Genomic DNA, 23,053 nt, shown 5'->3' on the forward strand with positions numbered 1-23,053 from the left:
CCGTACTTCACAGTCGGCGGGACTCACGATTATCGGAGGCATCTTAAACACTCAGTATATAAAGTAAACAAGGAAGAATCAGACTGTAATGGCGTCAGTGCGTAAATTAAGGTACAGGCTTTCATGTAAAAATAAAATTGTTGAGATATCTTAGCACGTCTTTTTTTTAATTTCAAAACGGTACTTACTTAAAAAAACACGCCTCATACCTTGAAGAGTGACAAAAACGGCGTTGAAGTGCGCAAAAATCAAAAAGCGGGAGAAAAATATAATTTAAGAGGCCGGCCCCTGTGGCCGAGCGGTTCTAGGCGCTTCAGTCCGGAACCGCGCTGCTGCTACCGTCGCAGGTTCGAATCCTGCCTCGGGCATGGACGTGTGTGATGTCCCTACGTTAGTTAGGTTTAAGTAGTTCTAAGTCTAGGGGACTGATGACCTGAAATGTTAAGTCCCAAGTGCTTAGAGCCATTTGAAGTATAATTTAAGGGGGATAGGACGTGAAACGGGCCGACTTGGAGCAGGAGAGGCACCACAGGACATTTTTATTTACGCTGTCTATACTTTTACAAATAAATTCATAAAACTTTGTTAGCATGACCAGGAAGTATTCAGGATTCACACTCATAGCAGAGGAAGTTCAAAAACATAACAAAACAATTTTTTTTTACATGTGAAATTTCATCATTTTTTCACTTGGTATTAGTTGCATTGGTTGCTGTAGGTACACTTTTCTTCATAAGTAAGAGAGATTCTTCGATGAATTTTGCACAGCATGCAAACCATACTTGCAGGTGTATGAAACTCTAGAATTTCCCAAATCTGTTAAAAACTGTGGTAAAAATTGAGATAATTAACTATAAAATTCGAGTTTCCTCTAAACACGAAGTTTAAAACGTAACAGCCCATTCATTTTTCCATAGATTAAATAAGTTCTAGAGTTTCATACACCTGTAAGTATGGTTTGCAAGCTGTGCAAAATTCATCGAAGAATCTGTCTTACTTATGAAGAAAAGTGTACCTATAGCAACAAATGCAGCCAACAGTAAGTGAGAAAAAATCATGATATTTCATATTTAAAAAATATTATTTTTTCGTGTTTTTGAACTTCCACTGCTACGACTGTGAATCCTGAATCCTTCCTGGTCATGTTGACAAATTCTTATGAATTTATTTGTAAAAGTATAGACAGTGAAAATTAAAATGTCCTGTGGTGCCTCTCCTCGAAGTCGGCCCGTTTGACGTCCTACCCCCCTTAAGAGATTTAATTGCCTAGCAGACCGATGTTCCGTCTTACTGCCGAATGAAAGATGTTCCGGTTAGAGGGTTAACGTCATCAGTAAGGCCGAGATGGTAGTATGTGGGCAGAGAGTGAAAACTAAAAAGTATGATCTTTCAGTGCCAGTGTAATATTTTTGGAGTGGGCTGTATGATCCATTTGCAGTTACTTTCTGACAACACTGGGTGAACTGTGCACGAGGATGTGACGGCGGCGATGACGATGACGATGACGGTGAGCGTCATGCAGCGGGCAGTGCGAACGCCGGCAGCGTGCCGCGATATTGATCGCGAGCCGCGCCGCTCTTCCGCCAGACTCGGTCACGGCGCGGTAGTCTCGTGTCCGCTAGCTCACCGCACGGAATGGCGCGCCTCGCTGCTCTCTCCTGCGTCCTCGCGTCAGGTGAGACACAGCCAGGTTAACACATCGGCTGTCGCTTTGGCCAGATAATCAGTTTTGGTCGACAGTAAGCTGTCTCAGCGCTGGTATCCGTGTCTTTCCTTCCGCGACCCCATATGTGCTCCTTGTACCAATGTGCGCTTGTGCAGCTGTAAAATGTCTGATGAGAATGCTTGTAATTTAACTCAACAGCCGATTAGGCCACCCCATTGTGCCAGTTCGTCGTGACGTCGATTTCGATGAAACCGCCGCAGTTTCCTCCTTTAAACTACCGCCACCGTCGACCCACTTTAATAATGAATAACGTGCAACAGCGATCGCGGAACCTGCCGATTGGTTTTCACATTGTTTGTGTGCCTACCGTCTTTTCCTAAGTTGAAGTAGTAGCAATAGGCGCTCCCCACACACTAACACCCTTCCGTTTGTTGTTCTTTAGCACGATACAGGCGCATTGCAGCAGTGTGTCAACTGAAAACGACGTCTTGTAGCTGTCTGATTTCCTACTATAACTAGTGTTGAAGAAACGCGCCCGTACAATTGTTTTGAAGCGCAAAACTTTATTCATTTTTCACCGCACATACTTCGCTCATTAGCCTTCTCTTCTTGCAAGAAATTTAAAAATCGTGAACACACTATTTAGCACAATGAGTTCAGTCTGTTATAGCCCATTTCAAGAACGTATGTGGCAGAAAACAAACAAGCGAAATGAAAACGTGTTGTCCTATCTCAGAAACTTACGAGTTGTGCCATAAATAAAAAGTTTACAACTGCATAAATATACCAGTAATAGAACTGTGAAGACTAAAACATAATATAAATGCAGTGACACTAAGACAATACATTGTCATTGCCACTCCCCTTCCAACCCAACCCCCACCCCATCCTCCATCTCTTTCTCATCTCCCTCTGTCTCCTGCACCCCCACCCCCAATCTACAACATCTCTAATCCAGTGTGCCTTCATTGTAATACAGACGTCTGGTTCTCTCCAATTCTTTCCTTCATCTTCTTCTTATTCTGAACATTACTGTAACTCTTCACTCCATCTTGCCCCTTGCACTTGCTTTTCTTCATTAATTTGCAATTCATGTTTATGCCTGTATATGTTGTTCTTGTACACTGACTGCTGTTATTTACTTATATTACACATATCTTTTCCAAGCAGTGAAAACGAATACTGGTACTGCATCTCAATCACATTTTGTGACTGATATTGAATGTGCACACCATTTTGCACCCATGTGGTTAACTACAGGATAAGTGTGAGACAGTTGACATCCTGACTTCACCTGATTCCCGCTGTGTAGTCCTGAGAGTCACTCTTAGTATCTGCCAAAGCTATGAGCAAATTTTTCTCCCCTGATTATCAACAAGGAGTGGAGCAAACAGCATTTCACTATGAAAAAAAAAAAAAAAAAAAAAAAAAAAAAAAAAAAAAAAAAAAAAAAAAAAAAAGACATTTAATGATAGCTAATTTTTGTTTATTTCATTAATTTACTGTGTTTATTATTCATTTATTCATTCATCTTCAGACTTCAGTATGCAGGTGATATCATCATGAATGATTTTAAAAATTATTTTTAGATGACGGATTGACATGCTAGAGAAAACATTTTTGCTTATTGTATATAATGCATACCAGCACTATGCAGAACAAATATGTAATTTTTGTAAAAAGGTAAAATCAGTCTCAACATTACTTAGCAACATAGTTAATAATTTTTCCAACAGTTTTCATGTTCTTCAAGGGTGTGGAGAGTTTTTCATGTCAGCTACTTTTGAGTTCTGTTTAGAAGGCATTTGCTTAGAAGTGCTTGTGAATTTAATTGTCAAAAAACTTTATTTATGTGTCTATGTATTTGTTCTCCAGTGACAAATGCAAGGATTTGTTTTCGCTTGTGGACCTAGTCTACACTTTCTCTCATAATTTTGTGGGAACAATTACAAACAATAAAGATAAAAATATGTAGCTTCGTTACTGGTACATAAAAATACTATTTACACAACTGAAAGTATTCTACACCTCTGAAAGGAATCTCTTGATACTATAAAAACATATATTGGTAAGAAACTCCTTCAGTGCCATTTCAAAGCAGCTTCCACTGGAGCTTTTTAAATTGTTTGAAAGTTTGTTATAAAATTTGATCTGCATGTAATAGGGACTGCTTTCTGTACTTTTCATTGTATCTTTTGAGAGGATTATCTTAGTCCCTCCTAGTATTGTAAGTGTGCACACCTCAATTTGGGCTGTTGTACTGCCTGTATTTTAAAATTAGTTGAACAGTTTTATAAATATATATTGATGACAGTAATAGTAGATTCTTACTTTTGAAACTCCCTTTGGAAGGCCCATTATAACTAAGCTCACACATGATCTTTATTGCCTTTTCTGAAGGATGAATACCCTGTTTACATACTTGGCAGCAGTGCACCCCTGTACTTCAATCCCATATTGTATTGTGGATGCACTATAGCATAGCAGATAATGTCAATTAGCTCATAATTAAGAACTCGTGAATTGTCCTCTTTGTGTAAATTGATATTTTTAATTTTTGGCTCAATAAGCCAATATGATGCTCCCAAGAGAGATGCCAGTTTAACACTATGCCAAGAAAGTTCTTTTAGCATCCACTTTCATTCCTATCCCTTCATCAGACACAACATTGTATTCCACTTCATTCAGTTGGTAGTATATCTGAAAGTCCATTAGACTTGTTTTGTTGATGTTTAAGAGTAAGCGATTATTTTAAAAGTAATTCATCAATCCAAATAAGATACCAGAGCAATATTGGACCAGATCATTCATATTGTGTCCCCTATTTACAATTATACTGTTATCTGTGTAGTCAAGTACTTTGCTGTTGTGTTCTATAGGTAGGTCATTAACTCACATGAACAATAAAGGTCCCAGAACTGACTCTTGAGCCACACCACTTTACTATAATTGGACTGGAACTGTACTTCTTAATAATGTTATCCACTTCGTGTGCGACTTGTGTTACATGATATCTGTCTTGTAGGTATAACTATAAGAGGATTTTAGTTATTCCTCTGATATCATTAATTTCCAGTTTTTCAAGTAGCAGCTTGTCTGACACCATGTAGGATGTATGTGATAGATCTGGGAATAAACATGCCTCCCTTTCTGTCTCATTTAATTTCATAAATACTGTGTGTGGCAGATGATGCTGAGTAGCCATGTTGGATCTTGTGTAATACTTTTTCTTTGGCAAGAAAGTTTTCTAATCATACTGTAATATCTTTTCTAATATTTTGCTTAGGGTTCAAGTTATACTGATGGGTTGATAGCAGATTTTCATAACTGTACTCTGTTATCATAAGTCTAGTTGTAAGTGTATCTATTTCCAGTATTTGATGAATTTTATGTTAACATACAGACAGCCTCAGGCTGCCAATACATCTGTTACACATTTCTTTTATACGTAAAAGGCAACTATTTGTTTATAATGAAGGATCCCACAAAAGGATGATGTGAGGTAGTTTTTTATGTATATATTCTTTATGAATCTTTCAAGTTAATTTTGAATCCAGATATATGCCAAGGCTTTCAGCAGATGTGTACTCAGTGTCAGCATTAGGTAAACTGAAAATAAAATTCAGTTTTTTCATAATCAATAGCATTAAACAACATATTTGATGATTTAAGATGCTCTTTCTTTCTGTTCATTCACATTTTTTCCATTATTTATGAACATAATGTCATCTGAACAAAGCAAAAATTTACATGGCATGTAACACAACAGATCGTTTACAAATAATATAAATAGCAGTGCCAAAGGTCCTGATCCTTGGGGAACTCCTTCAGTTGCTTTGAGTAACTGTGACTTTTCATTGTTGTAGGGTACAATTTTTCTTCTGTTACTAAGGCAGTGTTCAGTGATGGAGAGTTCCACATCCATCTGCTGTATCCGTCACTATAAAATAAAATTTATGTTATTCTTTTACTGATCATGTTGTAGATTTTCTTTCTCATTCGGATGTGTCCTTCTCAACAGATGTGTCCAAAGAATTTCATAAGGTGACTGTACATAATAAAAGGAACTAATATTTTCGTATCATTCTAACAATACATAAATTCCATGTAAGAGAATACCCAGGATCTGAGTTAGGGTGGGCAGCTCATTTCGGTTTCATGAAGAGTGATGAAATAGTTTTGATGTTTCATCAAAAATGGCTCTGGGCACAACTATGACTTTCTGCTATATCTTCTGGCTTTCTTCTGAGCGATACTGCAGTCATGCACAGGTGCCGACTCCAAGGGGCCTAAGGGAGCTCGAGCCCCCTCAAAAATTCATTTGAGGGGACGCCCCCCCCCCCCCCCCAATAATTTAAGAAAATTATTAGTTGTATAATGCTTTGTAAAATCACAAAATTATGTTGGAATTTATTATTTTCCTTGTTTGATGATAGTTAACTTTTAAAATACAGTCAGGAATGAGTTAAAACAAGTAATTATTATGGTAGTAAGCAGATTAACTGAAAATGGGTGGTGAGAATCTTGATAGTGCTACGGTGCTGCGGGCACACTTACAATTTGTCCTGGTGTGCGACCCTGTGGGTAAAGTCTGCCACCGGTGGGCCAGTGCTGCAGCTGCAGCAACATCAAAAGAACCAGAGCAAAAGCACCTGGAACCCTCCGTTTTGCATCGCCTTGAAGCTTCGAGACACTATGATGCTGCGGCTATATGAAGCCCACCCTGCTGTTGCAATCATTCAGTGTGAATAGTTTCGTTCAGTGCATGTTGCAGACATGTTTAATGTTCTGGCTTTAGTGTCTAGTGGACTATTTTATATGACTATATTTTATTCATTTACTTTACTCTCTTAGTGTATTGTGAATTAAGTTTGCAATGGATAAATTTGTTACCATAGAGGCGCAGTTGGAAGTTGGTGATACTGCAAGTCAATCTCCAACAATTATTGTGTCACCAATTGCATTGTTGTCTTCAGGCACAGCAGAAACCTGAAAAATCTGGTAAGAGAAGATCATTTCAGAAGTCTTGGTTGATCAAATATACATGGCTAGAATATGAAGCATCTACCAAAAAAGTTTCTTGCAAATCCTGCAAAGAGGCAGATTCTAAAAATCTGATACAATTTTCTTCAAAAAAAGAAGATTCATTTACTTCTGTAGGGTTTTCTAACTGGAAAAAGGCTTTGGAAAAATTCCATCTTCATGAAAATACGTTTACGCATAAATAAGGTGTTCTGAAACTAAATTCTATCACTAACCAAAGTGTGGCCTCCCAATTGAATGAACAGTTAGACAGTGATGTGAAGAGAGGCTGTTTAGCTCATGAGACAATTTTACTACCATGCAATTTATATGCCAACAAGGTCTAGAAATTAGAGGGCACAAAGATGTAAACTCGATTTTTTTATTTTTAAAATTTTTTTTATTTCTTTTATTGTTGGAACTCCGAAAGAATGACATACCTGAGTTTAAAGATGCTTAAAAAATCTTTGAAACTTTCTATTTTTCATCTAAAATTTAGTAAATTTCTCAGGGTAAGACCCCCAGTATGCCCCCCCCCCCCCCTCCCCACAATATTTTTTTATAAATCGGCTCCCCTGAAGTCATGTGTCTGTCTATTTGGCAGAGTAGATAGCTGCTCTTCCCAACCACATGCTGGATACCCTCTTGATTCCATGTGTAACTTCTGGTTAAGAAACTCTATGTATTTTACCTCCTCTGCTTCATACTTAATGTTGTGAGTACTAATAGTGCCGAACAGAGTTAATGTTTTGCATAAACACTTACAAAATGTTACCTGTGTTTCTAAGACATCTTGCATACCCTGACAATCTAGCTGATATTTTTCTGTGATTTTACAGGTCCTTCTCAACAAATAAATTAAAAATATTATTACAAATGTGTAGAAATGGCATTGTTCTCATAATTTCTGTCTTTGGTAAAACTATGTTTGACAATCCTTCTTTGTTGAAAACTTGTTTTGTATCCCAAAATTAATAAAAGAAGGAACATCTGCATTACAGACAAATCTTCTTTGTAAGAGTTTTTAGCATAGATATATGGGTAATAAGGAACCTTTCCCTTATTGTGAGAAGGGTCCATTCTCTTTTTCCATAGAAGTTCAAATGATGGTTGTCTGATGCTGCATGCCTTCCATTTCTGAAAGAGCAGTGCATGGCTTATCTGATTGAATGGCTTTATGAGATTTAAAAAGATGCCAACACTATCTTACCTTCATCCAGACATCTGTGTAGGCCTGACAGCTGTTTGAAGATTGCAATCTTTTCAAAATTTCTGTGAGAAGATTGTTCCTAAGAAAACAGATGCTAAGCTGAGCTAGCTTTACAGACTCGAGCATCTTACTAAATGTGGGAATCAGTGATGTGAGTCTGTAGTTTGTTGCTTCCTTGCTTGATTATTTTTTATTTATTTGTCTGGCAATGCTCCATTTCTGAGCACTAAGAAACGTTCTTTCTCTGGTGCTACAATTGATGAGATACATGATGTTGGTTTAACCACAGTGGTTTTATATTTTTGAATTATTGTGCTGGAAAGACCATACCAGCCACTCAAGCATTTAATTTTTAGTTGTATGTTTCTTATGCTGCCCATGAACCATGGACCATGCCATTGGCGGGCCTCAGTGATACAGATAGGGGAAACCGCAATGGAGGGGTGTCTGTTGAGAGGCCAGACAAACATGTGATTCCTGAAGAGGGTTAGCAGCCTTTTCAAAAGTTTCAGCAGCAACATTCTGGATGATTGATTGAACTGGCCTTGTAACATCAACGAAAACAGCATTGCTGTGTTGGCACTGTGAACAGTTGAAAGCAAGGGGAAACTAAAGCCATAATTTTTCCCAAGGGCATGGAGCTTTACTGTATGGTTACATGATGTTGGTATCCTTTCTGGTGAAATATTCTGGAAGTAAAATAGTCCCCCATTTAGATCTCTGGGTGGGAATTACTCAAAAGGACATCGTTATCAGCAGAAACAAATTTAGTGTTCCATGGATAATCATGCAGGCAGGGTAGAAAACTTAAAAAGAGAAATGGATAGGTTAAAGTTAGATATAGTGAGAATTAGTGAAGTTCGTGGCAGGACAAACAGGACTTCCAGTCAGGTGAATACAGGGTTATAAATACAAAATCAAATAGGGGTAATGCAGGAGTAGGTTTAATAATGAATAAAAAAATAGGAACATGGATAAGCTACTATGAACAGCATAGTGAGCAAATTATTGTAGCCAAGATAGACATGAAGTCCATGCATACCACAGTATCACAAGTTTATATGCCAACTAGCTCTGCAGATGCCAAAGAGATTGAAGAAATTTATGATGAGATAAAAGAAATTATCAGACAAAGGAGATGAAAATTTAATAGTCATGGGGGACTGGAATTTGATAGTAGGGAAAGGAAGAGAAGGAAAAGTAGTTGGTGAATATGGACTGGGGGTAAGGAATGAAAGAGGAAGCTGTCTGGTAGAATTTTACATAGAGCATAATTTAATCATAGTTAAAACTGGAATGAGATTTTCACTCTGCAGCGGAGTGTGTGCCGATATGAAACTTCCTGGCAGATTAAAACTGTGTGCTGGACTGAGACTCGAACTTGGGACCTTTAACCTTTTGCGGGCAAGTGCTCTACCAACTGAGCAACCCAAACACGACTCACGCCCTGTCCTCACAGCTTTACTTCTGCCAGTATCTTGTCTCCTACCTTCCAAACATTACAGAAGCTCTCCTGTGAACTTGACGCAAAAGGCAAAGGTCCAGAGTTCGAGTCTCAGTCTGGAACACAGTTTTAATCTGCCGGGAAGTTTCAAAATTAACACTTGGTTTAAGGATCATGAAAGAAGGCTGTATACATGGAAGAGACCTGGAGACACTAGAAGGTTTCACATTTATTACATAATGATTAGACAAATATTTAGGAAACAGGTTTTAAATTTTAAGACACTTTCAGGGGCAGATGTGGACTCTGACCACAATTTATTGATTATGAACTGTAGATTAAACTGAAGAAACTACAAAAAGATAGAAATTTAAGAAGATGGGATCTGGATAAACTGAAAGAACAAGAGATTTTACAGAGTTTCATAGGGAGTATTAGGGAATAATTGACAAAAACAGGGGAAATGAATACAATGGAAGGGGAATAGGCAGCTCTGAGAGATTAAATAGTGAAGGCAGCAGAGGATCAAGAAGGTAAAAAGACAAGGGCTAGCAGGAATCCTTGGGTAACACAAGAGATACTGAATTTAATTGGTGACAGGGGAAAGTATAAAACTCCAGTAAATGAAGCAGGTGAAAAGAATACAAATGTCTCAAAAATGAGATCAGCAGGAAGTGCAAAATGGCTAAGCAGGAATGGCTAGAGGGCAGATGTAAGGATGTAGAAGCATGTATCACTAGGGGTAAGATAGATTCTGCCTACAGGAAAATTAAAGAGATCTTTGTAGAAATGAGAACTATTTGTGTGAATATCAAGAGCTTAGGCGGAAAAGCAATCCTAAGAAAGGAAAGCAACCAGAAAGGTGGAAGGAGTATATACAAGGGGGATGTACTTGAGAGCAATGTTATGGAAATGGAGGAGGACATAGATGAAGATGAGATGGGAAATCTGATACTGTGTAAAGAATTTGACAGAGCATTGCAAGACCGGAGTTGAAACAAGGCCCCTGGACTAGACAACATTCCTTTAGAGCTACTGATAACCTTGGGAGAGCCAGCCATGACAAAAGTCTTCCATCTGATCAGGAAGATGTATGAAACAGGTGGAATATCCTCAGATTCAAGAAGAATATAATAATTCCAGTCCCAATGAAAGCAGGTGCTGACAGGCATGAGAATTAATTAAATATCTACTTAATAAATCATGGTTGCAAAATACTAACACAAACTCCATACAGACGAATGTAAAAACTGGTAGAAGTTGATCTCAGGGAAGATTGGTTTGGATTCTGTAGAAATGTAGGAACACGTGAGGCACTACTGATTAGATTAGATTAGATTAATACTAGTTCCATGGATCATGAATACGATATTTCATAATGATGTGGAACGAGTCAAATTTTCCAATACATGACATAATTAAGTTAATTTAACAACATACTTAAGTTTAAATATAACAACTTTTTTTATTTTTTGTTTTTTTTTTTTTAATTTTTTTATAATTTTTTTTTCTTAATTTATATCTAAAAATTCCTCTATGGAGTAGAAGGAGTTGTCATTCAGAAATTCTTTTAATTTCTTCTTAAATACTTGTTTGTTATCTGGCAGACTTATGATACTATTTGGTAAGTGACCAAAGACTTTAGTGGCAGTATAATTCACCCCTTTCTGTGCCAAAGTTAGATTTAATCTTGAATAGTGAAGATCATCCTTTCTCCTAGTATTGTAGTTATGCACACTGCTATTACTTTTGAATTGGGTTTGGTTGTTAATAACAAATTTCATAAGAGAGTATATATACTGAGAAGCTACTGTGAATATCCCAAGATCCTTAAATAAATGTCTGCAGGATGATCTTGGGTGGACTCCAGCTATTATTCTGATTACACGCTTTTGTGCAATAAATACTTTATTCCTCAGTGATGAATTTCCCCAAAATATGATGCCATATGAAAGCAATGAGTGAAAATAGGCGTAGTAAGCTAATTTACTAAGATGTTTATCACCAAAATTTGCAATGACCCTTATTGCATAAGTAGCTGAACTCAAATGTTTCAGCAGATCATCAATGTGTTTCTTCCAATTTAATCTCTCATCAATCGACACACCTAAAAATTTGAAATATTCTACCTTAGCTATATGCTTCTGATTAAGGTCTATATTTATTAATGGCGTCATACCATTCACTGTACGGAACTGTATGTACTGTGTCTTATCAAAATTCAGTGAGAGTCCGTTTACAAGGAACCACTTAGTAATTTTCTGAAAGACAGAATTGACAATTTCATCAGTTAATTCTTGTTTGTCAGGTGTGATTACTATACTTGTATCATCAGCAAAGAGAACTAACTTTGCCTCTTCATGAATATAGAATGGCAAGTCATTAATATATATTAAGAACAACAAAGGACCCAAGAATGACCCTTGTGGAACCCCATTCTTGATAGTTCCCCAGTTTGAGGAATGTGCTGATCTTTGCATATTATGAGAACTGCTTATTTCAACTTTCTGCACTCGTCCAGTTAGGTACGAATTGAACCATTTGTGCACTGTCCCACTCATGCCACAATATTTGAGCTTGTCTAGCACAATTTCATGATTTACACAATCAAAAGCCTTTGAGAGATCACAAAAAATCCCAATGGGTGGTGTTCGGTTATTCAGATCATTCAAAATTTGATTGGCAAAGGCATATATGGCATTTTCTGTTGAAAAACCTTTCTGGAAACCAAACTGACATTTTGTTAGTACTTCATTTTTACAGATATGTGAAGCTACTCTACAGTACATTACTTTCTCAAAAATTTTGGATAAAGCTGTTAGAAGGGAGATTCTTCTCGGGTTATCAGCCGAGTGGTGGCATCATCTTGTTGCAACGTTTCGTACCCATCATCTTCTGGCAAAGTCAGAAGATGATGCCTACGAAACTCATCGAAATGTTACGACAAGACGGTGCCACCACTTGGCTGATAACCCAAGAAGAATTCATCAGTGGAATACACTGAGAAAGACTGCAATCGCATATACCAATATATGATGTCATGAACACAGTTCTGGTAGAACAACACAAGGAAAGTAACTCTGTCAGTATCTACTGTGATCTTGCCAAAGCTTCTTATTGAATAAACAATAAAATTTGCTAAGAAAACTATGGTGTGTGTAGAGTATTACCTTAACAATATAAAATAACAAAGGGTCAAGTTAAAATAAAAAAAATAAAAAAAATAAACATGTTGTCGTTGTTGTCTTCCAAATACTGGTTTGCTACTCTATCCTGTGCAAGCCTCATTATCTCTGAGTAACTACTGCAACCTACATCCTTCTGAATCTGCTTAGTATATTTATCTCTTCGGCTCCCTCTACAATTTTTACCCTCCACACTTCCCTCCAATATTAAATTGGTGATCTCTTGATGCCTCAGAATGAGTCCCATCAACCAATCCCTTCTTCTAGTCAAGTTGTGCCACAAATTCTTCTTCTCCCCAATTCTATTCAGTATCTCCTCATTAGTTATGCAATCTACCGGTCTAATCTTCAGCGTTCTTCTGTAGCACTACATTTCAAAATCTTCTGTTCTCTTCTTGTCTAAACTGTTTATCCACGTTTCACTTCCACACTTCTTACAGATACTTTCAGAAAAGACTTTGTGACACTTAAATCTATATTCATTGTTATCAAATTTCCCTTCTTCAGAAATGCTTTTCTTGCCATTGTCAGCCTACATTTTATATCTTGTTTACTATGACCATCATCAGTTATTTTGCTGCCCACATAACAAAACTCATCTACTTCATTAAGTGTCTTATTTCCTAATCTAATTCCCTCATGGTCACCTGATTTAATTCCACTACATTCCATTAAACATTTTTTAAATTTTCATCTTATACCCTCCCTTCAAGACACTGTCCCTTCTGTTAAAACTGCTCTTCCAAGTCCTTTGCTGTCTCTGACAGAATAACTGTGTCATTGGCAAACCTCAAGGCTTTTATTTCTTCTCCCTGGATTTTAATTCCTACCCCAATTTTTCTTCTTTTGTTTTGTTTACTGCTTGCTCAGTATACAGGTTGATTAACATTGGTGATTGGCTACAACCCTGTCTCACTCCCTTCCCAACTACTGATCCCCTTTCATGCCCCTCGACTCTTATGACTGCCATTTGGTTTCAGTACAAATTATAAATAGCCTTTCACTCCCTGTACTGTACCCATGCCACCTGTAAGTGAGTATTCCAGTCAACATTGCCAAACACTTTCTCTATGTCTACAAATGCTATAAATGTAGGTTTGTCTTTCCTTAACCTCTCTTCTAAGATAGGTCATAGGTTCATTAGAAGAGGTCATACCTATGCAATTTGATACAATTGAAATCTCACCCACTTCTCCCTCTGAAATTAGGAAAATAATAAACTTGCTTAAAAGCAAAAACTCACATGGAATTGATGGCATTTGCAGCAAAATATTAAAAGCTTGTTCTCAACAGATAAGTAAGATTCTCAGCCATCTGTGTAATAGCTCTCTGGAACAGGGCATTTTCCCTGATAGACTGAAATATGCTATTGTTATACCTTTGCATAAAATCTATATACATCATCAATTATATATTGGTTTCCCCATTGAGAAGCCATTACAGAAACCAAACTGAACTTTTGTTGAAATGTCATTTGAAGAAAGTTGTTCAAAATTTTGTTGTAAGCTATCATCTCAAATGTTTTTGATAACTACAGAAAGGAAGAAGATGGGTCTACACTTAGAGATCACTTTCTTGGCTCCAGTTTCATGAATAGTGTGTAAGGTGGATTTAAAGTAGACTGGGGTGGCATTAAGAATTGGGAGCAAGGAGGGAGGCATGCCAGGGTAATCCATGCAGTTGTGTGAACCACTGTGCCAAGGCGGCTTAATGGCTGATGCATCTGCCTAGTAAGCAGGAGACCCAGGTTTGATTCCAGGTCTTGGTACAAATTTTCATGTGCTGCTACAATCTATATACGTAAAATCATATCTGTATGAAGCTAGTGAAGTCTCTGAAATTATGTCATTTCATTCAGAAGAAGAATTTCGTGAGATAATCATATAACTGAAATTGATGTGGGTTACTTTTTCAAAATACTGCTTAGAGTTTTTTCTTGAACTGTTTGTTCCTGTATTTTCTACAACACGTAAGAAATTATTATTAAACATATCTGCAATCTTTGACTGATCATTTATAGCCCTTCCATTTAAATCAATAATTACATTATCCTGTTCTGTAGTCTGTTGTCCAGTCTCTCATTTTACTACATTCCATATAGACTTAAACCTGTTGCCAAAGTTACTGATTTCTGATGTGATGTGCATGTTCCTTGATTTTTAATAACTTTTCTTGGTAATTATGCACAGTTTTTGTAGTGTGCCACAACTGTAGGATATTTTATTGTTCTTGTCAATAGATATTTTTCTCTTTTTCTTTCAAAAGATATTTTAATCCTTCTAGTGATCTGTGATCATTTACACAGCTATTTAATGTCCTTTTTTGATTTGCTTACTTGGCCAGCTATTTTCAGATAATGATATTGGTTTGTAAGGGAATAAGTAAAATTTTACATGAGAACATATTTCATAAGTCAACCTCCATAGCTGACTAATCAGCGTAGATGGCTGCTACGCAGAGGATCAGGATTCAATTCCTGGTACTACCAATGATTTTTTCCTGGTGGGAGGACTCGTACAGAATGTGGTCAGCATCATTATGCCAATTGAGGATCTACTTGGCTCAGTAGCAGAGGCTCAAAATGGCCAGGAGAGCAGTATGCTGATCACATGCATCTCCATACCTCACCTGCATGACAGTGCAAGGTGGCAGATGACACAGCATCTGGTAGACTTTCCTTGGGCCCTCACCGTCTGGATGAGGAGCTTGTTTTTTATTTGGTTCATAAATTTTGGTACATGTCATCTCATATAAACTATTCTTAAAAGCACTTGTGCTGGAGTCATTAATTACTATAACTGATTTACACTGAGGAGTATCTGTACTGTAAAGCACTATCTTGAGTATCCTAACTGCACATTATGGTCAGAGAGAGCATTTGTTACTGGGTAAATAGTTACTTTCTGGCTTTGAGCTTCATCAAAGAAAACATTATCAGTTAGGGTTCTAGTGTCTTTATACATCTGTTTTGGAAAATTAGATTTCCAGAGCAAATCATATTTCCAGATAATTTATTTCTATCAGAATTTTTACACTGAAATCACCACAAACTGTTACTTGCTTGCTGCTGTCTGGTACACAGCATATTAGTAAGTCCATACACCTCATAAACAGTTCAAAATTTCACAGTAAGGATCCGTATACAGTTACAATTAAAAGTGAACCATTTTTTAATTGAATTCATGAGCACACACTTCTATATGTGACCAATGCAACATCTACTTGTTTCAATATTTGTGAACCTGTGTTCTGTAAAAACTCCTCATTTTCCCATATTAGGTCTTCATGAGTAACATGCTCAAGTATAATGTTTCTGAAAAGAATTAAATTTCTCATCTACTTTGTGTCCTTGATAAAGAAGGTCTTTCCATTGTCCATTCTGCAGTTCTTTTCAGAATTTTGTAATGGAATTACAAGGTGTGCAACTTTGCTTCCGCCATTTGCCAATAGGTGGCGACAATGGTAAGTAGCGTTTGAAAGAAACAGCTCGAAGATATCAGGCAGTTAGCTTGGACCTCAGTTAACATGTTGTTGTTGTTGTTGTGGTCTTCAGTCCCGAGACTGGTTTGATGCATCTCTCCATGCAAGCTTCTTCATCTCCCAGTACCTACTGCTACCTACATCCTTTTGAATCTGCTTAGTGTATTCATCTCTTGGTCTCCCTCTATGATTTTTACCCTCCATGCTGCCCTCCAACACTAAATTGGTGATCCCTTGATGCCTTAGAACATGTCCCACCAACCAATCCCTTCTTCTAGTCAAATTTTGCCACAAACTTCTCTTCTCCCCAATCCTATTCAATACCTCCTCATTAGTTATGTGATCTACCCATCTAATCTTCAGCATTCTTCTGTAGCACCACATTTCGAAAGCTTCTGTTCTCTTCGTGTCCAAAATATTTATCGTCCATGTTTCACTTCCATACATGGCTACACTCCATACAAATACTTTCAGAAACAACTTCCTGACACTTAAATCTATACTCGATGTTAAGAAATTTCTCTTCTTCAGAAACGCTTTCCTTGCCATTGCCAGTCTGCATTTTATATCCTCTCTGCTTCGACCATCATCAGTTATTTTGCTCCCCAAATAGCAAAACTCCTTTACTACTTTAAGTGTCTCATTTCCTAATCTAATTCCCTCAGCATCACCCAATTTAATTTGACTACATTCCATTATCCTCGTTTTGTTTTTGTTGATGTTCATCTTATATCCTACTTGCAAATCACTATCCATTTCATTCAACTGCTCTTCCAAGTCCTTTGCTGTCTCTGACAGAATTACAATGTCATCGGCAAACCTCAAAGTTTTTATTTCTTCTCCACGGATTTTAATACCTACTCCGAATTATTCTTTTGTTTCCTTCACTGCTTACTCAATATACAGATTGAATAACATCAGGGACAGGCTACAATCCTGTCTCACTCCCTTCCCAACTACTGCTTCCCTTTCATGTCCCTCGACTCTTATAACTGCCATCTGGTTTCTGTACAAATTGTAAATAGCCTTTTGCTCCCTGTATTTGACCCCTGCCACCTTCAGAATTTGGAAGAGAGTATTCCACTCAACATTGTCAAAAGGTTTCTCTAAATCTACAAATGCAAGAAATGTAGGTTTGCCTTTCCTTAATCTAGCTTCTAAGATAAGTCGTAAAGTCAGTATTGCCTCACGTCTTCCAATATTTCTACGGAATCCAAACTGATCTTCCCTGAGGTCGGCTTCTACTAGTTTTTCCATTTGTCTGTAAAGAATTCACATAAGTATTTTGCAGCTGTGGCTTATTAAACTGATAGTTCAGTAATTTTCACATCTGTCAACACATGCTTTCTTTGGGATTGGAATTGTTATATTCTTCTTGAAGTCTGTGTGTATTTCGCCTGTCTCATACATCTTGCTCACCAGATGATAGAGTTTTGTCAGGACTGGCTCTCCCAAGGCTGTCAGTAGTTCTAATGGAATGTTGTCTACTCCCAGGGCCTTGTTTCGACTCAGGTCTTTCAGTGCTCTGTCAAATTCTTCACGCAGTATCATATCTCCCATTTCATCTTCACTTACATCCTCTTCCATTTCCATAATATTGTCCTCAAGTACATCGCCCTTGTATAGACCTTCTATATACTCCTTCCACCTTTCTGCTTTCCCTTCTTTGCTTAGAACTGGGTTTCCATCTGAGCTCTTCATATTCATACAAGTGGTTCTCTTTTCTCCAAAGTTCTCAGTTAACATAACCTCATTCAAAAATTAGTCAACTTGTGTTGTTCTTGATTGCAAATGTCAGTTTATGAGCCTAATTCTCATGATTTGCGGGAGGTGTTACTGTTTTGTTTCATAATGAAGAAAACAGTGGCTGAGTCTCATTGAATGCTCTGAAGTATGTATGGTAAGGACGCTATTAGTAAATGAACGTGTCGTGAGTGGTTTCAATGCTTCAATAACGGTGACTTTAATGTCATAGACTGGCATAGTGGTGGAAGAGAGAATGATTTTGAAGATGCAGAATTGGAGACATTGCTGAGTTAAAACTCGCGTCAAACTGAAGAAGAATTGGCATGATTTGTGGGAGTGACACAGCAAGCCATTTCAAAACATCTCAAGACTATGGTCATGATTCAGAAAGAAGGAACTTGGTTTCTGTGTGAGCTGAAACCAAGAGACGTTGAACGGTGTTTGTGTGTTTATGAACAATTGCTTCAGAGGCAAAAATTGAAGTGATTTCTGCATCACATTGTGACTGGGGACGAAAATTGGGTTCATTACAATAACCTTAAACGCAAAAATCATGGTGATATCCCTGCCATGCTTCCACGTTGACAGCCAAACCAAATATTCATGGCTCCAAGATCATGCTCTACATTTGGTGGGACCAGCTCGGCATAGTGTACTATGAGGTGTTAAAACCAAATTAAACAATCACAGGTGCTTATTACTGAATGCAATTAATGTGTTTGAGCAGAGCATTAAAAGACAAACGGCCGCAATACGGCGAGAGGCACGATAAAGTGATTTTGCAGCATGACAACGCTCAACCCCACATTGCAAAAGAGGTCAAAACATACTTGGAAACATTAAAATGGGAAGTACCATCCCACCCATCTTGTTCTCCAGACACTGCTCCTTCTGTCTATCACCTGTTTAGATCAATGGCACATGGCTTGGCTGACCAACACTTCCAATCTCATGAAGAAGTCACAAATTGGATCAATTCATGGATCGCTTCAAAAGGTGAACAATTTTTTTGAAGGGAGGCTCATACACTGCCCAAAAGATGGGAGAAAGTAGTGGCCAGCGATGGAAAAGACTTTAATAGATACATGTGTAACCAATTTGTTTCATTAAAGCCTCAAATGTTGGGGAAAAATGGCGGAAGCAAAGTTGTACACCTTGTAGCATTTATAATATTGTGGAATTTTGCAGTTTCATTCTCAGCTAAACCTGACTGATGGGCAGCCAGATAAACCATTTCTTAGGAGGCTCACACCCCTCTCAGGGAAGATATTTGGATGGAGTCCTCATCAACAGTCACTTGTTTTATATGTGAATGTTGCAATGAAATTAATTCTGTGGGACATTATCTACAAGTTGAGCTCAAGCTGTGAAGAGCAATTTATTGTAGCCCAAATAAATAGATATAAAATCTGCTTATTGTCTAGAAAGATGGCACTATCTTGACAGCCACACATCAGTTTGGTCATTCTGGGAACACATATTGTTCTATTGAGATAGAGTGGATGCCGTCAGATTGCATATGTGTGTAAAACTAATTCTCCTGTCCCAGAACATTCTTTGTAATGTTACAGCATAGAACTGTCATACATATTACAACTTATGGGTTTGGATGAAATTCCAAATATATTACCTCTGAGATCTGTTGCTGAGAACTTGATTTCTTCTATTTAGCTACCATCTCTTAATTTACCAACTACTGCCCACCACATTCAAAATAATAATAATAAAGAACCTATTATTGTGCTGAAGGGTAATAGCAATCCAGGAGGCAGTCAGTATTCTTTGTTCTCTAGTCAATGATAATTTAAAAGAAAATGAACGTTCTTCAACGTGATTCCCAACTATAATTGAGCCTTTACATTGCTTGGAACTTTATTATATTTTCCATTTCATATCCCCTGCTTTCCCTCTCTGCACCAAACACCTCCTCTCACCTTCCAACATTCTTTTACTGTGTGTGGAGTGTAATGTTTGTGTTGTATAACAATTATGATGATGATGTTGAAAGAAGGGAGAGGCTAAAACCCTGTGCTGGCACACAGCCTACATCTTGCAAATATCACCAAGGTGGCCATCAAGCTTAACTTCTCCACCTGATGGATGGATCACCATCAACAGTGTCACATGCCCTCACTTCGTGAGACAATATGGAGAAGTATGACATTGACACAAAGTTTGGTGATCGGGAGCTTTACACCACTACCTCCTCTTCCCTTGCCAGCCAAACACTGGAAGTGAAAATTTTCTCCACTACTGGGATTCAAGCGAGCTTACCACCAGGTTGACCACCACCACAGAAGCACGTCTTAGGACCCCTGCCAAGGAGGTGGATTGACTGATGTTTTGTGTGTTGCCAATTCAAATTAGATCTCCAACAAATATTTAATAAGTTTTTACTGTTTCCAGAATGTTCTAAAAAATCTCTTATGTTTGTAATGTTTGTGTATTTTGGAATATTTGATGTCTGAATAAATAGCAGCATTCTCCATTCAGGAGACAGTTCTGTTCCTTCTGTACATTTGTGTCTGTAGTAAACATGCTTTCAGTTCTAAGTGTTGTACTTCACTGATGACCCTGCTTTCAATTTGGACCTAATTGACGTTGTGAGATGACAATATTTTATTTTTCTCAGCACCCACTTGAGTCATAAGAGTGCATATATAATATAAAATAGACTTGATCATGTTGACATTAGAGAAACAGCCATTACTACAAACTATTTTCATGATTATTCTTAAACATACTGACATTCATCATTTCCAGAAAATTATGTTACAGATTGTTAACTGCTAATACCACTAATTTTCACGCTAGTACAATGTATTGTAACATTTATATACAGATGATGATGATAGTGAAACAAATTTATTGATCGGTAAGCGGATCTAAATCCCCTATTCAGTCACTCGTTGATCACGATGGCACCAAAACAGAGGACGACCGAAGAAAGGCAGAAATACTGAATTCAGTGTTCCGAAACTGTTTCACTGCGGAAAATCGTAACACGGTCCCTGACTTCAGCCGTCGCATGGACGCCAAAATGGAAAATATTGAAATAAACGATATCGGAATTGAAAAACAACTGCTATCACTTAGTAGCGGAAAAGCATCCGGACCAGACGAGATACCCTTAAGATTCTACAGTGATTATGCTAAAGAACTTGCCCCCTTTCTATCAGCAATTTATCGTAGATCGCTGGAAGAACGTAAAGTACCTAGCGACTGGAAGAAAGCGCAGGTCGTTCCCATTTTCAAGAAGGGTCATAAATCAGATGCGAATAATTATAGGCCTATTTCGCTTACGTCAATCTGTTGTAGAATAATGGAACATGTTTTGTGTTCTCGTATTATGACGTTCTTAGATAATACAAATCTCCTTCATCATAACCAACATGGATTCCGCAAACAGAGATCATGTGAAACTCAGCTCGCCCTATTTGCCCAAGAAATTCACAGTACCGTAGACACTGGCGAGCAGATTGATGCCGTATTCCTGGACTTCAGGAAGGCATTTGATACGGTTCAGCACTTACGTTTAGTGAAAAAAATACGAGCTTACGGAATATCGGACCAGGTTTGTGATTGGATTCAGGATTTCCTAGAAGAAAGAACACAACATGTCATTCTTAACGGTTCAAAATCTGCAGATGTAGAGGTAATTTCGGGAGTACCGCAGGGAAGCGTGATAGGACCTTTATTGTTTACAATATACATAAATGACTTAGTTGACAACATCGGTAGCTCCGTGAGGCTATTTGCAGATGACACGGTTGTCTACAAGAAAGTAGCAACATCAGAAGACTCGTACGTACTCCAGGAGGACCTGCAGAGGATTAATGCATGGTGTGACAGCTGGCAGCTTTCCCTAAACGTAGATAAATGTAATATAATGCGCATACATAGGGGCAGAAATCCATTCCAGTACGATTATGCCATAGGTGGTAAATCATTGGAAGCGGTAACGACCGTAAAATACTTAGGAGTTACTATCTGGAGCGATCTGAAGTGGAATGATCACATAAAACAAATAGTGGGAAAAGCAGACGCCAGGTTGAGATTCATAGGAAGAATTCTAAGAAAATGTGACTCATCGACGAAAGAAGTAGCTTACAAAACGCTTGTTCGTCCGATTCTTGAGTATTGCTCATCAGTATGGGACCCTTACCAGGTTGGATTAATAGAAGAGATAGACATGATCCAGCGAAAAGCAGCGCGATTCGTCATGGGGACATTTAGTCAGCGCGAGAGCGTTACGGAGATGCTGAACAAGCACCAGTGGCGGACACTTCAAGAAAGGCGTTACGCAATACGGAGAGGTTTATTATCAAAATTACGAGAGAGCACATTCCGGGAAGAGATGGGCAACATATTACTACCGCCCACATATATCTCGCGTAATGATCACAACGAAAAGATCCGAGAAATTAGAGCAAATACGGAGACTTACAAGCAGTCGTTCTTCCCACGCACAATTCGTGAATGGAACAGGGAAGGGGGGATCAGATAGTGGTACAATAAGTACCCTCCGCCACACACCGTAAGGTGGCTCGCGGAGTATAGATGTAGATGTAGATGCAGGAACACAAATGTAGCAAAACAAGTAATAAAAATATGCCCGTCAAAAGCTAAAAGTCAGAATTATTGCTACTGATAGCCAGTGGAAAGTACCTGTGTTCTTTAATGCCTTGAAAAGTGACAGAAGCCATTTTAAGTGCACTATTCCTCTAGTTGTTTCTCTAGAGAAAGATTTGTTCACAAAAGTAGTCTCATGACATTGCTTAGAATGATATGTGCAAAGTGTCACAAAAAACACAATGTTTTCTGAATTCAATTAATTTTAATGAGTGGAACTGACAGCAATAGACCTTAGATTACAATGAACATAGTTGAAATATTTTGTTAGGAGAAAAACTTTCAACATTGTTGCTAAAAGATAAGCGTGTCACTAACCACCTTCAGTTTCAGCAGAAGCCATGCACGCTGCTTTATTAAATGATAAATACATGCAACCTTCATACAGTTCTTTTCTCTGTTTTGTGTTTAGTAAGAGATTATGTATATTGCAGCATCAGTGTAAGAATTGTCAGATTATTAAACAGTGACCTAAGTAGAGTTCATGAATTGACAACACATGGCCAAAATGGAGCTCTTTTGGACTGAAAGTATCCTTTACCAAAATCTCTGAATGAAGTAGTCTCAGAATACTAAATCATGACCAAAACATTGAACTAACTTTGTTATTAGTAATTAGTGACATTTTGTTGTCAATTTCATTTGCTTTCAGGTATGTAGATAAATAT

General features: G+C 37.8%; 1 protein-coding gene across 1 annotated transcript in view; it reads left to right on the plus strand.

Moving 5' to 3' along the window:
- Positions 1–1,596: 1,596 nt before the first annotated feature.
- Positions 1,597–23,053, plus strand: part of LOC126484723 (uncharacterized) — an 83,089-nt gene continuing 61,632 nt past the window's right edge. The window contains exon 1 of the mRNA XM_050108321.1: positions 1,597–1,675. Within this exon, the coding sequence (XP_049964278.1) occupies positions 1,636–1,675 (40 nt within the window). The 5' untranslated portion in view covers positions 1,597–1,635. The remainder of the gene's footprint in view (positions 1,676–23,053) is intronic.

The sequence above is a fragment of the Schistocerca serialis genome, chromosome 1 (genome assembly GCF_023864345.2).
Source record: "Schistocerca serialis cubense isolate TAMUIC-IGC-003099 chromosome 1, iqSchSeri2.2, whole genome shotgun sequence".
Lineage (NCBI taxonomy): Eukaryota > Metazoa > Arthropoda > Insecta > Orthoptera > Acrididae > Schistocerca > Schistocerca serialis.